Source organism: Heptranchias perlo, chromosome 10 (assembly GCF_035084215.1).
Source record: "Heptranchias perlo isolate sHepPer1 chromosome 10, sHepPer1.hap1, whole genome shotgun sequence".
Lineage (NCBI taxonomy): Eukaryota > Metazoa > Chordata > Chondrichthyes > Hexanchiformes > Hexanchidae > Heptranchias > Heptranchias perlo.
The window spans coordinates 77,648,387-77,666,222 of record NC_090334.1 but is presented as its reverse complement, the minus strand read 5'-3'; the positions used below and the strand labels follow the sequence as shown (position 1 = coordinate 77,666,222).

Genomic DNA, 17,836 nt, shown 5'->3' with positions numbered 1-17,836 from the left:
CTGTGAACATGCACTCCAAGGTCCCTCTGTTCCTCTACACCCCTCAGTATCTTTCCATTTATTGTGTATTCCCTTGCCTTGTTTGCCCTCCCCAAATGCATCAGCTCACACTTCGCTGGATTGAATTCCATTTGGCACTTTTCTGCCCTCCTGACCAGTCCATTGATATCTTCCTGCAGTCGACTGCTTTCCTCCTCACTATAACCACATGGTCAATTTTTGTATCATCTGCAAACTTCTTAATCATGCCACCTACATTCAAGTCCAAATCATTAATATATACCACAAAAAGCAAGGGATCTAGTACTGAGCCCTGCGGAACTCAACTGGAAACAGCCTTCCAGTCACAAAAACTCCTGTCAACCATTACCCTTTGCTTCCTGCCCACTGAGCCAATTTTGGATCCAACTTGCCACTTTCCCTTGGATCCCATGGGCTTATACTTTTTTGACCAATCTGCCATGTGGGACCTTGTCAAAAGCCTTGCTAAAATCCCTGTAGATTACATCAAATGCGTTAACCTCATCTACCTCATTTAACCTTATAGGGAGAGGTTGGATAGACTGAGACTTTTTTCCCTGGAGAGTAGGAGGTTAAGGGGTGATCTTATAGAAGTCTATAAAATAATGAGGGGCATAGATAAGGTCGATAGTCAAAATCTTTTCCCAAAGGTAGGGGAGTCTATAACGAGGGGACATAGATTTAAGGAGAGAGGGGAGAGATACAAAAGGGTCCGGAGGGGCAATTTTTTCACTCAAAGGGTGGTGAGTGTCTGGAACGAGCTGCCAGAGGCAGTAGTAGAGGCTGGTACAATTTTGTCTTTTAAAAAGCATTTGGACAGTTACATGGGTAAGATGGGTATAGAGGGATATGGGCTAAGTGCAGGCAATTGGGGACTAGCTTAGTGGTATAAACTGGGCGACATGGACATGTTGGGGCGAAGGGCCTGTTTCCATGTTGTAAACTTCTATGATTCTATACCCTCCTTGTTGCCTCCTCAAAAAATTCAATCAAGTTAGTCAGACACTACCTTCCTGTAACAAATCCATGCCGACTGTCCTTGATTAACCCGTGCCTTTCTAGATGACTATTTATTCTGTCCCTCAGAATTGATTCCAATAATTTGCCCACCACCGAGGTTAGACTGACTGGCCTATAATTACTCTGTCTATCCCTTTCTCCCTTTTTAAACAATGGTACAGCGTTAGCAGTACTCCAATCCTCTGGCAACCATGCCTGTAGCCAGGGAGGATTGGAAAATGGTGGTCAGAGCCTCTGCTATTTCCTCTCTTGCTTCTCTTAACAGCCTGGGATACATTTCATCCGGGCCTGGCGATTTATCTACTTTCAAAGATGCTAAACCCTTTTAATACTTCCTCTCTCGCTATGTTTATCCCATCCGATATTTCACACTCCTCCTGAACTATAACCTCTGCATTGTCCTCCACGTTGTTTACTACATTTCCGAGTTTCGTGTCATCTGCAAACTTTGAAATTATACAGTCTATACCCAAGTCCAGGTCATTAATATATATCAAAAAGAGCAGTGGTCCTAATACTGACCCCTGGGGAACACCACCATATACTTCCCTCCAGTCTGAAAAATAACCGTTCACCACTACTCTCTGCTTTCTGCCCCTTGCCAATTTTGTATTCAAGCTGCCACTGTCTCCTTTAATCCCATGGGCTTCAATTTTGTTAACTAGTCTATTATGTGGTACTTCATTAAATGCCTTTTGACAGTCCATATGCACATCAACCACACTACCCTCATCAACCCTCTCCGTTCATCAAAGAACTCAATCAAGTTAGTCAAACATGATTTTCCTTTAGCAAATCCGTGCTGACTTTCATTTATTAGTCCATACTTTTCCAAGTGCCAATTAACTTCGTCCCTGATTATTGTCTCTAAAAGTTTCCCTACCACCGACATTAGACTGACTGGCCTGTAATTGCTGGGTTTATCCCGCTCCCCCTTTTTGAACAGGGGTGTAACATTTGCAATCCTCCAGTCCTTCTGTACTGCCCCCATATCTAAGGAGGATTGGAAGATTGTGGCCAGAGCCTCCGCAATTTCCATCCTGGATCTCACAGTCCAGGAAGGCCTCAAGTTTAGGCCTGTTCTGTGCTGAATAAACTGATCTTGGACAAAGTTACAGCAACTGTGTCAGCATTTCCAGGACTAAGCAAGGGGGAAAAAAAATCAGCCAGGTGTCTGTATTCAGTGACCTTACTTTGAAAGTGTATATGGAGTCAGTTTTTTTTATTCGTTCATGGGATGTGGGTGTCGCTGGCGAGGCCGGCATTTATTGCCCATCCCTAATTGCCCTTGAGAAGGTGGTGGTGAGCCGCCTTCTTGGCTTGGTTGTGATGCTCCCATCCCCCCCCTCCCTTCCCCATTACAGTTGGACCAGCATGTCAACACGCTCAGCTCACACGTGAAGAATGGCCACTTGAGTGAGATACCAAAGTGGGCTGCTGGTCCTGTGGAGCTGTACACCAGGAAGAATCCAGCATTACATACTACCTATTCCAAACTTGTCACCTGCTATATATGCTAATTGTGACTGCTTTGCTACATCTGTAATCCCTGAGCTACAGCAGACAAAAACCTGTAATTATTGTCCTGTAACTCCCAGTCTGTGAATGCACGTACATGTTTTGTATTTTCCATACATTTAGCTCAAACCCCCTCAACTCCAAAGCAGCTACTTTTGGGGAGGCATGGTAATGATGGTCTGATTGCAGGCTTCTCCATGGATTAATCCATATTACTTGATGGTTGACAGGAGAACTGATTAAAAGGAGTTAATCGTAAGTGGAGTGGCGTGCTACCATGCTGGAAACAAAAAAAATTTGCCAGCGGAAGGGAGAGAGTTTGTATCCTTGTGATTCAAATTGGAAACTTGTGGTTGGTAGTGTGGCACACAGCTGCTTGAGTTACTTCAGTGTCTGCCAGCTCCATACTTTAATCAACGTTTCTGATGGTGCAGTAATGCAGTTAATGAAAACCGCATGATGAGGAATGAAGTGTGTTGACTCTTACTGGTTAAGTTTATTAGGCTGGCTGGCATTTAGCAGAATAGATGGTACTTAAAAAATTTACCTTTTGTAAATATCAATTCTGCATGTGCCTCCCTCCCTCCTTGGCATTTTCATCCTGCGTTGTCCTGGTCATTGTAGCCTGGGTTCCTTGTTTCTCCTGCAATTTTTTCCTCCTCTTCTGAATATGTAGACCCAAACTGGAGTGCAGTTCCATTGGTGCTGTGCGCCAGCTCTCCTCTGTTAACTTGCTTAAAAAGAAAGAACTTGCATTTATATAGCGCCTTTCACAACCTCAGGACGTCCCAAAGCATTTTACAACCAATGAAGAACTTTTAAAACGTGTCACTGTTGCAATGTAGGAAATGCAGTAGTCAATTTGTGCACAGCAATGTGATAATGACCTGATAATCTGTTTTTTAGTTATGTTGGTTGAGGGATAAATACTGGCCAGGACACCAGGCGAACGCCCCTGCTCTTCTTTGAATTAGTGCCATGAGATCTTTAACATCCACCTGAGAGGGCAGACGGGGCCTCTCTCTTTAACGTCTCATCCAAAAGACGGCATCTCCGACAGTGTTGGACTCCCGCAGTACTGCACTGAAGTGTCATCCTCGATTATGTGCTCAAGTCTCTGGAATGGGGCTTGGACCCACAACCTTCTGACTGAGAGGCGAGAGTGCTACTACTGAGCCAAGGCTGACGCCTAAGGAGTCATTCTTCACGAATTGAGTTCTAGACAGGCTGTTCAACTACAAGGATTGTGTAATCGATTCCGATCCCGTCTTTGCTTGATACCCCCATATGCTCTGATTAGCAGGAGCTCCATGATATTCGGCAGTGGTACCCTCGCCGACTTACTGGGGGTGAAATTGGTTGGTACCAGTAGTGCGGGAACGGGCGATAGTAACTTGGCAGCCCATTTTACACCGCACCTGATTTTCATTTTCATTGAAGTTGAGGGAAATGCGCTAGCACCTGTTTTCACGCTACTGGCGCCTAGTGCAGGAGTGTTGAGGCTAATTTGTAGCACCCCAGTCACTTTCCTGGCTGAGGTGCCCTTGGTTCTGCTTTAAAGGGACTTGCAGGTATTCTTGGACATCTCTAGCCTCTGCAAGTGTCTTCTGCACCCAACTAATGGGGAATGTTGAAGTGTGTACAAAAATGGAATATGTACAACTTCATGTCCGAGCCTCTGTTTCCATGGCCCTGTGGCTGAAAACCCAACTGAATTCTGCAGCTTGGTTTCTGGCGAAAGACTAAGTGTAGCCATGAGTGGAGTCTGGGATTTGAACCCAGGTGCCTTTATCTGATGTGCAGTACAAAACACTGTCGGATTTCTGGAGGTGATATGGTGGGATTTGAGACTACTTCACGTGGTTTAGTTTATGGGCTGTGGTTGAAACATTGGAGTATGTTTTGTAATCTTTTGTTTTCGGTTTCCTCCTCAGCAGATGACCTACCCTAGCAAATGTGCCTGAACATGTCCTACACAACAAAAAGATATTGCAAGAAATTAAGTTCTGGCTCATATTGGTTAGCATTGTTTGTAACCGCCCACAAATATGGACTCTAGGGTTTTGTGTGCATGTTTTGTTTTAAAATACTTTGTTTTTCGATACGAAACATCTCCCAGTCTCCCAATATTAGCTTAAACACGTTAAAAGATTATCTAGGAGTACTGGAACAGCTGTGAGTATGGCTTCTAATGGGAAAAATTTGCTTCGTCGTCCAGGACCCTTTATGTACTGTTACCTATTCAGTGCTCATGTTTGTGAGGTTTCAGTGGAATAAGCACGAATGTCGCTTGTTGCAAGCTGGGAACGTTTTCAGAAGTTAGGGACCAGTTTGTTCTCCTTTTGTACCAAGAGTGAGATGTCCAGAGAGATGAATGTAATATATCTTTCCCTCATCTGTTTTCTCTCCGTTTTTCTGCCCTCCTCTCTCCTGAGGATATTCTCCATGATTGAGTAACGTTCCATGCATGTACCTTGTAAAAGTGGGCACTATTCATGTATGAACTTTGAGTGTTATCAGGCTATTTGACTTCAGGAACATTACAGCTGAGCTAGATCCTGATGCCCACACTCTCTCACGAATAGTGACTAGGAACTTGGGCACGGAGGCCAATTCCTGCTTCTACCATGCTGGCTGAAATCAGTTAACTCTGCACAGAAGGAACATCGAATCTGAGACTTTCATCGTCTGTGTCAGCTACTCACTGGTCGGGGAGCTACATTTTTTTTAGAATTGAAAACTATTACTAGGAGGCATTTGTAATGTTCTAGTTTCCTCATCAACAAATATCAGACCAAATCAGTGAAATTCATTGCAATGTGTTAGAACATCTGCGCAAACCTGTGTATTCTCCCCCCCCACCCCCGCCCCAACTGAATTCAGCCTAGTAAGCAAAGTTTAGCTGTGTAAAATTGCTTAAAGCAAAGCTCTTTTTTCTCAGCTGGTACTGTTTCATGCATTTGTTTTTGCTTTCCTATCACTGTCTCAAATTACAACATTTGCAATACTAAGTTGAGGTTACAGGAAATGTTCTGCTACAAGTTGGTTGCAAAGTCTAAAAGAAATTGAGGTACAGTGCTAGTCAAATCCCTGTGGGACTAAACTGGCAATAAGCAAATTAAGCACAAACAGAGCAGCAAGTTGCTATAGCAACAGTGCAACTAAATTACTTTACTGTCAGCCATGATATAATTTTCCTGCTTAGAGGCTCAAGGGACTCAAGTTCCATTTGTAGCCAAAGTTATTTCGGCTCATTGGCATAGAAGAGAAGTGGTGGGGGGGGAAATCGGTTTACTGATGATGTACGCATCTGGCCTAACCTTTCTTTTTGTTTTGCCTTTCATTAGGAGCCTCGGTCTAAATGGGTCCAGTCATGCCTCCCAGTAAGAAGCCAGAAGGCTCGGGAATTAGTGTTTCGAGCGGACTGAGCCAGTGTTACCCAGGGAACTCACTAACCAAGGCACTCCAGGAAGCTGAGGAGCTGGACTTAACGAGCAGTTGCTTGCCTGCCATCCGTTTGGGCAAAGTAGCCATGGAGGATGAAGAGTTAACAAACCTGAACTGGCTGCATGAGAGCAAGAATCTGCTCAAAAGTTTTGGGGACACGGTGCTGCGTAGTGTCAGCCCGGTTCAGGATATTGACGAGGATACCCCTCCTTCCCCTGCTCATTCTGACCAGCCCTATGATGCCAAGCAGAACCCTAACTGCAAACCTCCTTATTCCTTCAGTTGCCTCATATTTATGGCTATTGAGAACTCGCCCAGCAAACGCCTGCCTGTTAAGGATATATACAACTGGATCCTAGAACATTTCCCTTACTTTGCAAATGCTCCAACAGGGTGGAAAAACTCTGTTAGACACAATCTGTCATTGAATAAATGTTTCAAGAAAGTAGACAAGGACAGGAGTCAGGTGAGCTTTCCATTTTTAATGTTTGTTTCCTTCATTTAAATCCTTGTAAACCACAAGTCTTTGAATCATTTATGGCATTAACATTTTTCTTAACAAAAAAAACATGTGCAAGTGTTCTGCTTTTATGTGTGGTTTTTAGAAACTGTTTGAGCCACAAAATATTGGAGGTGTCTTTTCTGAAGTGGTTCTGCATGAAAAATGCACAAACCTGCCATATCTGCAATTGAAAATTGTTTAATCTTCAGAGTTAAAGGTTCAGCCTTACAGGATTGAGGTAAATCAAAGACAACTAGTAATGCTGGTTTCTGTGTCTTTGGACGGTGATGCACAATAGGAATACTGTAAATATTCCCCAGACACCAGCTGTGCTTTGGCATCTAGTTTCCAAGTTAAGAATGCCACAGTATTGTGATTGTATTTTATTTTAGAAAAAGTTAAATACAAACCCTATATAAAACATCACAAAGGGAAAAAAGTCACTTTTTTTCTCTCTCGCATTCACGCTTTCTCCCTCGCGCATGCTCTTTCTCTCTCACATTCTCATTCTCCTTCTCTCTCTTGCATTCTCACTTGCCCACTTTCCCCTGGATCTTGCATTGTCACGTGCTCTCTCGCGTTCTCTCTCCTCTTGCATTTTCTTTCTCACCCACGTTTTCTTTGTCTCCCTCTCGCATTCTTGCATTTTCTCTCTCTCTTGCATTCTGTCACTCGCTGTCTTCAATCTGTCTCTCTTGCATTCTTTCTTGCTTTCTCTTTAACATTCTGTATCTCATTCTTTCCCTTTTGCGCTCTTGCTTTTGCCTTTCTCCCTCTTGCTCTCTCTCCCTTTTTGCGCTCTCTCCTCCATCACTGTCCTCTTTGCTTTCCCCTGCATTTTCTTTCTCTCTCACTCTCTCACACTCTCTCATAAATGCCCTAAGGCTGTGATATAATCTGAGAGCAAAACTCAAGCAGTTTATAAACTGTCAGTTTGACTTCCTCTGAACCACTTACTTTAGCCAAAAGCCTTGTAATACATTTATAGATATCCATTATTCTGTATATCCTAACTTCGGATATCCACTGTAATCCTATTTACTGACCTTTCTGAACAGTGATAGAACAACCTGCACGATAACCACAAAAAAAACTGATAATGTAGTAGCCCTTCAATAATGTGGTCACTAAAAGTAGCAGGCCTTTATTGAGGACCCCAGCAGTATCATCAAATGAACTACTTAATATTTGTTCCTTGATGTATGTTTGTCCTCTATCTTATGACTAATCACTTAAAGCACTCTCAAAAGCAAAATGATTTAGGCAGTTCGCTTCTATATAAAATCCAAAAGAACTTGTTTTGTTGGAGATTGCAGCATAGTAATTCTTATGTTGCCCTTCACGAGCTGTTCTTTACAGAATAGAATCTCCTCTATTGGGGTGGAACAGATTCGGCAACAATGGCTAGCTGCACAAACACAAGAATAGTTAGAACAAAACTGTGACCTCGCTGGTCTGGCTAGATGTCAGGGACAGGCCTATAAAGGCCAGCAATTTTCTGGGCAGTAGGATCGGTCAAGAGCCAAATCCTGCTGCAGCCAAATCCAAAATAATGGATACTACAAAGCTACCACCGGCAGCCAATATTTGCTGCCGACCGCACTTCATGGTTGGAGGCAGCAGGTGAAACCTTCTATCAAAGGAGGTCTTGGTGTCTCTGTCCAATACTGTTGCTCTGTTAGTTTTTAAGGATGCCTTCTCCAGTGAATGAAATATTAATACTTCATTTTACATTAAAGTGCTACCTCTGCAGCACTGTAATCTAATCGAGGTAGCATACAGACCTCCATAGGCAGGAAACACCATCACTGGAGGAGATGGTTTTGATTTTTTTTGGTCTGATAATGCTCCTGTGAGGCGCTTTGGGATGTTTTACTACGTTAAAGGTGCTATATAAATGCAAGTTGTTGTTGATTTCCTACTTCTAGAGTCAAAGAGCCAGCAGCAGCAACATTTGTCGAGTTTGCAGTTTTTCACTCTGGCTGCAGGCCGCCTCAGCTCTCGGCCGACTGCCGTGCACTTTTTGCACTGCCGCCCTGTATGGAGCATCTTCCAAAAGAGCAGTCAAGTTGCTGACGTGACTTTGTACTAACTGCGCATGTGTAGTTGCACTTTTGTCAAAGCCAACTCGCTGTATAAACTGGGCAAATCCTGTACAAGGATGCACACATCATATTGTGAGCAGCTTCTTCGGTTCCGCAACATAAGTAGGGTTTCAATTCAAATAAATGTATTCATATGTCAATCCCAAATTGTATATTTTAGCTTCAGATGAGCACTTTGCACTATGTATGAACCTGTAAACATATTAGGGTAGATTTTGACTGTGTGATAGTGTAAAACGGGTGATAGCGAATCGGCAGCCCATTTTACATCTCTCATTGAAATCAATGTCAATCTAAATGGGGAGAGATAAAAAACATACTGCCAACTCGCTATCATCTGTTTTGCACTGTCACACAAAGTCCAGATCTACCCCATTTGAAACTCAATTCTTACGGAAACCATACTTTTTTCTTTAAAGGCTGGATTGCTTTACTCCAGTGAGCCTTGTTTATGCACGGTCCACATGTGCTTTTTATAAAATAACAACTGCAAAATCTCATTACTGTATACAAAAATGCTGCAGCAGTTATCAACGGAATAATTGTTTGACCTGTTTTTTAAAAAAATTATTGCTCCAGACAATTCTTGTTCAGCTGATGACATTTTACTAAACAGGCCTAACTTTTTGGTGTAATGTTGTTGCATTGAGAGATTAAGGAATAAAAAGCCCATTCAAGGATTAGAGGAAAGGATTCATACGTAAATTTACTCTGAATTCAGTGTGCATTAAGCACAGGTCAGCATTGAAATAGTTCAGTATACATATACAGTTTGGATCAAGTCCCAACTACAATCCATATGTCATCTTCACAAACAGGCTAATTTGGATCAAAGATACTGTAGCCTTTATAATGAATATTTTTGGAATGTTTCAATGTACAAAAAAGTGTGATTTTGGAATAAACTTTTCTTTCTGAAGGCAACATTTAGAAAATGTTGTAAAGCTGCCTCTATGGCAGTGATAAATGTGTATACTTCTTTTTGCTACCCCTTTAGTTGTTCTGAGCAGTGCCTTGACCGTGGTAACAATGTAGATTGCTCAAGGGTGTTGCATTAAAGTGCTCTCCCCTCACTTTCCTTGCAGTGGCCTTAGTGTATATTTTAGCATAGCACAGTTTGGACCCAGTGGGTCAGATTTTAAGAAGTGTTTGGCACGGTAGAGGGGCAAAACAGATCAGCTCACTTTACTTCAGAACACAATTGAATCAATAACAATGGGACATTGCGTCAAATTTTGTCTGATTATACTGCTATGAAGCACCTTCGGATGTTTTACTACGTTAAAGGCGCTATGTAATTCCAAGTTGTTGACATGAGTTGACCATTATCAATAGAAGGAAGAAGTTAGATTTTTTTTTTCTGCAGATGGATGTTAGAACATGAAATACTTCACCACAAGTGGCTATCTTGTCTTTACATAGAATTACATAGTATGTACAGCACTGAAACAGGCCATTCTGCCCAACAGATCCATGCCGGTGTTTGTTCCACACAACCCTTCTCCCTTCCTACTTCACATTTCTCTCTCATGTTTAACTAGCTTCACCTTAAATGCATCTGTGCTAGTCGCTTCAACTACTCCTTGTGGTAGTGAGTTCCACATTCGAACCACTCTCTGGGTAAAGAAGTTTCTCCTGAATTCCCTATTGGATTTATTAGTGACTATCTTATATTTATGGCTCCTAGTTCTGGTCTCTCCTTCTAGTGGTAACATCTTCTCTACATCTACCCTATCCAACCCTTTCATAATCTTCAAGACTTCTATCAGGTCACTCCTCAGTCTTTTTTCTAGAGAAAAGAATCCCCGCCTGCTCAGTCTTTCCTGATAGGTATAACCTCTCAGTTCTGGTAAAATCCTAGTAAATCTTTTTTGCACTTTCTCCAGTATAAAATGGAGACCAGAACTGTGCACAATACTCCAAGTGTAGTCTAACCAAGATTCTATACAAGTTCAACATAACTTCTGTGCTTTTCAATTTTATCTCTCTAGTAATGAACCCCATTGCTTGGTTTGCTGTTTTTATGGCCTTATTAACCTGCATTGCTACTTTTAATGATTTCTGTATCTACCTCCAGATCCCTCTGCTCTTCTACCCTGTTTAGACTCTTGGGGTCCGATATTACCATGGCGGCGGGGGGTCGATGGTGAAATCAGTCTGCCCCGCGCGCAATTGGAGCCTGTTGTTCCGGGTTCCCCGCTGCTAAACTGCGCGGCGGGCAGACTGCGCATGCGCAGTAAGGTCTGTCAGTTGGAGGAGTTCTATTTAAAGGGGAAATCCTCCACTGATGCTGCAAGAAATAGGAAAAATTACAGCATGGAGCAGCCCAGGGGGAAGGCTGCTCCCAGGTTTAATGATGCCTTACTCCAGCTCATATTGGATGGGGTGAGGAGGAGGGGGAGGACAGAGATCTTCCCCCGCCCCCCCCCCCCCGGCCTCTGCCACCAAGAAGGCCTGGCTCGAGGTGGCAGAGGAGGTCACCTGCACCACCAACATATCGCACACCTGCATACAGTGCAGGAGGCGCTGCAATGACCTAAGTAGGTCAGCCGAAGTGAGTAGACTTACTCATTCCCCTACACTCCGTCTGCCACATCACCACCCCCACCCCACATCTCCTTCTGCACTGCCAACACTACTCTGTCACATCACCCCTCACACCCACTCAAACCTCATCCTCATCTTACCTACACGTACTCACCTCGCCAGTACTCATCCCACCACTACCACTCAACCCAATCCTCATACAGTCTCATGGCTCTATCTCATACTCACCCTCTCGTGCATCTCTTTCACAGTCAGCCTCACTCAACCTGCCACTACCTGTGCTGCAGCCACAGGGCATGCATCACATATGTGCAGTAGGAAGCGTAAGGCAAACGTGTCGTGAGCATGAAGGGGATGCACAAGGGTGTTTGAGGGTTTGTCATGGTTTTTACTTATATTTAATTTCTGAGCAACTCACATGACATATTATATTGGCACCAGTACTGCCACATCTTTGCGAATCTTGTCTGGTTTGTGCAATAATGCCCTTTCCTGCGGATCACTATGAAGACCCACAACTGATGCCACCCATTGTGTCACTGCAGAGTGGGTGTAGGTGTATTTGCAGGGCTCTTTTGTGCAGACGACTGAGAGACATTGGCGATGTCCCCGGTGGCACCCTGGAAGGATGCGGAGGAGAAGTTGTTGAGGGCAGTGGCGACTTTGACAGCGACAGGTAAGAAGATGGTGCTCGGGCCAGCCGGGAGCAGCTCGGCATGAAGGAGGCTGCAGATGTCCACGGCTACATGCCGAGTGACTCTGAGCCTCCGTGTGCACTGCTGTTCAGAGCGGTCCAGGAAGCTGAGCCTCGGTCTGTGGACCCTGTGGCGAGGGTAGTGCCCTCTGCGACGTATCTCTCTCTGCGGTTGCCCTCCCTCCTGCTGTGCAGGTGGATGTGTCACAGCACTGTGTCGTGGAGCTCCACGTGTCAGAGGTAGACAGCGTGGCCGGCGATGCTGTTCGCCCTCAGAGGAGGTCATGACTGCAGCTACGGCGGTCCCCATCCGGAAGATGTACATCTGAGGGGGTCCGCAAGGTAGGTACATGTGTCTGGACCCCGGGGTAAGTGTGCAAGTTGGTGAATTTGATTGTTAGGAGGAGGGTGGTGGAGGCCAAACTTTGTCCAAAGTGACAGAGTGGCCTCCTGCAATCCTGCAATGAGTGAGGGTCTCCACGCCCCCCCCCCCCCCCCCATCCCCCACCTGTCAAATGGACCTTTGCAGCTGCCACAGGCTGATGGCTGCAACACGTCCATTTGAACTGGGAGTGTTGCCCCCAGTATGGGAAACAGTCCCAGTTGTTTGCAAAATCCCGACCCTCCTAAAATATCATGTTAATCAGGTCTGTAAACGACCTGAAATACCTAGATAAATACCTTAAGCGGCACCCCGCCGGCTTTAATTGCTGGCGGGAGTCCCACGTGCGGTGGCTGCGCGCGCATGTCAGCACGTCAGTGGGGAACCCGGAAATGGGCGGGTTGGAGCCGGGCTCCCGACCCGCCCTGGGAATCCCCAATTTTCGTAGCCCCCGCCAGGAACGCGCCCGATCGCGGGTGCTAAAATCGAGCCCTTGGTTTCCAAGGAGTACGTGGCCTCCTGATTCTCCCTACCAAAATGTACCACCTCGCACTTATCTATATTGAAATTCATTTGCCAATTATACGCCCATTCTGCAAGTTTATTAATGTCTTTCTGTATTTTGTCATAGTCCTTTCGGTATTAACTATACCCCCAATTTGGTGTGGTCCGCAAGTTTTGAAATTGTTCTTCCGATTCCCGAGTCCAAATCGTTGATACAAATGGTGCCATCGCTCCAGGTTTTCAATTAAATATTCAATTGAATCTGAACCTGCATAAAACACTTAATTGAACGGCACTAGATGAAGCTACAAGAACTAAGATTGTTTCCAAGGATTGTATATGCACCCACAGACTAAAAGCATGTTGTCCCTTGTTAAGTAATTGCACCCTCGTACCAGAAAGCAGTTTTTCTCTGATTTCATTGTTGAGTAATTGGGAATATCAATAGGAAGTGGCTATTTCAGTCAACATGCAGCATCTGTGGAAAACATCCCAGTTTTTACGACTTTTTTAGTGCCTGCTATAAGTTGATTTGCTGGACGTTACTTCAATAATGCAAAATTAAACTGCTGGCTGTTTATTAGCTGTTCCCTCCCTATTCCCTGAATTGTGCAGGCTTCTCCCATAATGCTCCAGTTAATACGTTTGGGGTACAAAATCCAAGGTAGATGAAGCTTAGGGTGTTGCGATTGTACCTTTTGCATCCCATTAATGGTCCGTAAATGATCAGAGAGCCATTTCTTGAAGAGGTTCTTCTGTGCTGGCTCTCGGTCCATCTGCTGTAAAATCTGCCCCGCTGATATTGCAGGGCTGTTTCTACAGCAGTCTAATTAACTTTAAAACAACCGTGCATGCATCTGCGCATGACTTTAATGTTGCTGTTTGCAATTACAATGGAACCCCTTAAGCAAATACCTGATAAGCAAATAGCTCACTTAAATGAACAAAATATCACTACACAAATTCTCTTACCTCCCAATAATTTCCAGGTCACTGAAACAAATTGAGTAATCTAGACCTGTGGTTTTCAAACTTTGTTTAGTTCATCATTTCCCACCCCCCTGCCCTGTAAATATTGACATTATAATAAGGACCCTCTGTACTGACATATTAACATGTTATTTCTGATCAAAATACATAAGAAAAATATACCATTTAACATTTTCTGGACATTGCTTGTGCTGAATGGTATGCTCAATCCCAGATGGGCAGAAATGCCATGATCGCACAGATCCAGTTTGAAACGCATGGTCTAGACACTGAATATTCTGGGCTCCCAACTCTCTGATCTCTCCGGTTCCCAATCTCACCCTGATGCTGTACCTATCTCCCAATGTGCTGCTGCAGTCTCAGAATCTATTGCTGCTGGAAAATCACAGTTGAGGCATATGCTGTTCTGGCTTAATTTCAACTGTTCAGTCTGTTAAGTTTTACCAGCCCCTTGAGACAGATTCCTGCTTCTTACTAAATCCTGGCATTCAGAGGACATATTGGGAGAGATGGCTGAACATCACTATAATACAGATATTAGAAGCTGTCAAATACTATGTTGGTTTTAGATGGAGCTGCGTTGGTTTGAGAAAGAAAAATTGAGAAATCGCTTAGTAGAATAGTCTAGATAAACAAACCAAGTTTTGCTGACACACTAGCTATTCATTTTAAGCAGGCTCCACTTATTTTGTTAGTGCCAACCCTTTCCCAACTCTTGGCAGTGAATCTACCTCAATGTTGTGGGGACCCAGACATGATCACTTAACTCACTCATGGCTCTGGTTTTTGGCCATTTCTGTCTCCCAACGGCACTCTGCTAATCTGTTTCCATTGGAAACAAAGAGAAGTAACAATCAATGTAGCTGAGCTAGCTTACTTTCATGTGTGCTATCTTTGACAAACAGCATTTACATTAGAAACTTGCCATCAGTGATAAACTTGTGATATAAATGGGGTATCTGTAACATTGTGTTTGCAGGATCACTGCTTAACAAGGATCACGCTAACTTACTCAAAGTTAAACCATTGTGAATGAATGCTATTAATTTTAACATCCTTTTTATCTGTCAAAGACTTATTGTAGATGTGTGCAGTGTTATTTAACTTAAATCATGATTGCAGTATTGGAGACCAAGAGTAGAAATTTGGCAGAGTAGAAATTCTAGTGAGTCTAGAGATCGGTAGTTTGTTTTACCCAGAGTGGTGGATACATGGCATGTAAAAGCTGCCATTGCTGTGTTGTTTAACTCCTTTTAAAAGAAAAACTGAGTAAATACGGGCAAAGAATGGGGTACAAGTTGAGAAAATGGCGATTCTTGTGCTGTTGGAACTTGAAAATGTCATCTGTAGAATCCATCTAATCGGGGTTGAGTGGTATAAATTATAAAGTTATATTGATAATTCTTTACTATATTTCGGAGTTCGTGAAAGAAACTTGACTATATTTTGGAGTTCGTGGAAGAAACTTGTGCTGAAAGTTTTACCAGTGGTTAGACACCTACCTCAGGAGATTAATTAGAGTCTGTGATGGGGGAAGGTGCACTGGTCTATAGTAAGAACAAGCACAGTGGGCTGAATGTCCACTTTTCATTTTGTTCTGTATTTTCTTACATTCCTAACTGGAACCTTTAGAGTATTGCCTACTGTACCATTGGGACGTTTCTTTTTAGCACACTACCCATCCTTGTAAGTTCGCTAAGGCAGACTGCTGTTTGTGACAGTTAGTGCCAGATCATGCAGTGCCCACAAGAACATGGTTGAGACTGACCGGACCATCTCTACTATGGAGTCTGAGTTGCTGCAAAGTAGTTTCAGCATCATGTCGACACAAATGGTACAGTGTAACTTGGGAATGAAGTTGGCTAGGTGGACTTCTGGTGAAGAAAGCAGTCTTGCACTGCACTTCATACTGGCTGTAGTACAACTAGTCAATGCAGAGCCAACTTTAACCTGTTGATTGGACCACCTGGGGACTTCTTAAATACCTTAAAAGTGCAGTTCAGTGTTGGCACAGAGCTGACTGTGCCATTGCAGCTGACATTTGGATGCTGGTAAGTAGAGCACTGAGCATGTGTGTAGTCATACATGTACAATGCTCCCCCCTACTCTTCCCTCCCATTATGTGCTCCTTAACCTGTGGAAAATGAATGTTTAACTTGTTTATTAGACTGTTGTTTTCCTGCATATGAGGAACAGTTTCTACTTGAAATTTATTTTCTCCTTTTATTCCCAAAAATGTCATCCTACCTCCCTCACATTCTTTTTCTCCTTTTCTCCCATTGTGTGTGTTATGATAGCCAACCTCTCCTGCTCTGTAACCGGTTGTTAAAAGGTATTGAAGAGTGTGGGGCATGATTGATATATCAGTATCTTTTTCCCCATCCCCTCCTGTAGGAAAGCTCTTGGGTCCCATTTGACACCTTGACCTGGCTGAAAATCATGAGCTATGGGCATCGAAAATTTGCATCCCTGAATAAGCATTAGGGGTGCCATCCCACTTTACGGTATAGTGGGCAGGTACACCTAACCTGCTGTCCCATTGGGATGGGGGGATTTTATAGGAAAGTTTGATACTAAAGACGTGCTCTATTGTTTATAATAGGTGCTGCACAATTGAGGTGCATTATTGATGCTGCCTCACTCGAGCCGACAGGTTTATTGGTAACTAATGCGCTGGTGGTCTGACTTCCTCCAAATGTTAGAGTCCATCATGTATATATGTACAAAAGCAAAATACTGCGGATGTTGGAAATCTGAAACAACAGAAAATGCTGGAGACACTCAGTAGGTCAGGCAGCATCTGTGGAGAGAGAAATAGAGTTAATGTTTGAGTTCGATGACCTTTCATCAGAACATGTGTATGTATTGTGCCTGTATTATGTATTGACGCTGTGGGGTTCAGAGGAAATGGAGCTGAAATAGGCCTCTGTGTGGTGCCTATTTCAGCTGATATTCAGAGCAAAATTCGCTTACTGGTATGAGTCTGTGGCTCACTGGGTTCAACTCGTGCCAGTAAGATGATTGACTGGTCCCTAACTATTATTTTCTGGGACATTGAGTATAATAGCAGAAGCCAATACAATGCTGATGCAGCATCAGAAAATCACTTTGAGGATCTGATGGCAGGTGGTTAGAGGGGCTATTTTCAATTAATGGACTGACCAGTTCAATGCTCAGGTGTTAAACTAGCAATTCAACGCTGAATTTGTCAATATGGGCTGCACTGTAGCACTTTTTCGGCAAAAAAGCAGTAGTGTTAAACCCTAAAACATTTCCCTTCTTTCATGCCATTCCCAAAAAGACCCCGCCTGTGTCTGTAAACCTGTGTCCAAGGTCAGGTCTCCTGCAGCCATGGGAAGCGTGTGTCAAGGAGTGAGCCTGCCTTACAGCACGAGCCTCGCATTCATTAAGCCTATCTATGTGACTTTGAATTCATTGCCATCTGTTACTTGGCTTTGGAGAAGAATTTTTTTCTTGTATATGTATCACCATAGCAATGCACTTCAGTTAATACAAAAAAGCAAGCAGTTGCCATGGTGATAAACTAATGATCTGACAGCCTATCTCCTCTCAGAAAAGGAGATGGCCATCAGAGCTAGTTCATTCAGTCAGCATGCTTTTCTGGATTTCAAATTGGTGGTAATGGGCTTGTTTTTCTCCATTATTTATGATGCAGATGATATTCTAATGTATTTGAGATAACATACTTTTAAAGAAATTTGCAGTGACTTTTTAGGCTTTTGGGTGTTTGTTTATTTTTCCCCTTTATTTCCAAGGGAAGCATTGCTCCCACAACCTTCTTCCAGATGGGCGAGTATGATTGACCCATAGATTTTTCCATGGCACTCTTGTAGGAGGCTAGGATAATTGACTTGGCTTGTAGTGTCTTATAGCAAGAGGCTCCATTTGGTGACCTGGTCGAAAACTGGCAAAACTCACTTGTAGCAGCTGTGGAACTTGAACCCACAACCAAATAGTTCGGAGGCACACACTCCTGAACTACTGGGCTATCCTGTGTTCTCCCTCACTCCACAGTCAGTCGTTGTTCTTTCAGCCATTATGCCCTGCTCTCTGGAAATTTCTCCCTAAATCTCTCAGCCTGGCCA

General features: G+C 43.5%; 1 protein-coding gene across 6 annotated transcripts in view; it reads left to right on the top strand.

Moving 5' to 3' along the window:
• The window catches only part of foxn3 (forkhead box N3), a 324,620-nt gene that overhangs the window by 101,728 nt on the left and 205,056 nt on the right, over positions 1-17,836 (top strand). For all 6 annotated transcript variants that reach the window (XM_067992053.1, XM_067992047.1, XM_067992050.1 and 3 more), the window contains one exon: positions 5,907-6,472. In XM_067992053.1, coding sequence (XP_067848154.1) covers positions 5,921-6,472 — 552 coding nt within the window. In that variant the 5' untranslated portion in view covers positions 5,907-5,920. The remainder of the gene's footprint in view (positions 1-5,906; positions 6,473-17,836) is intronic.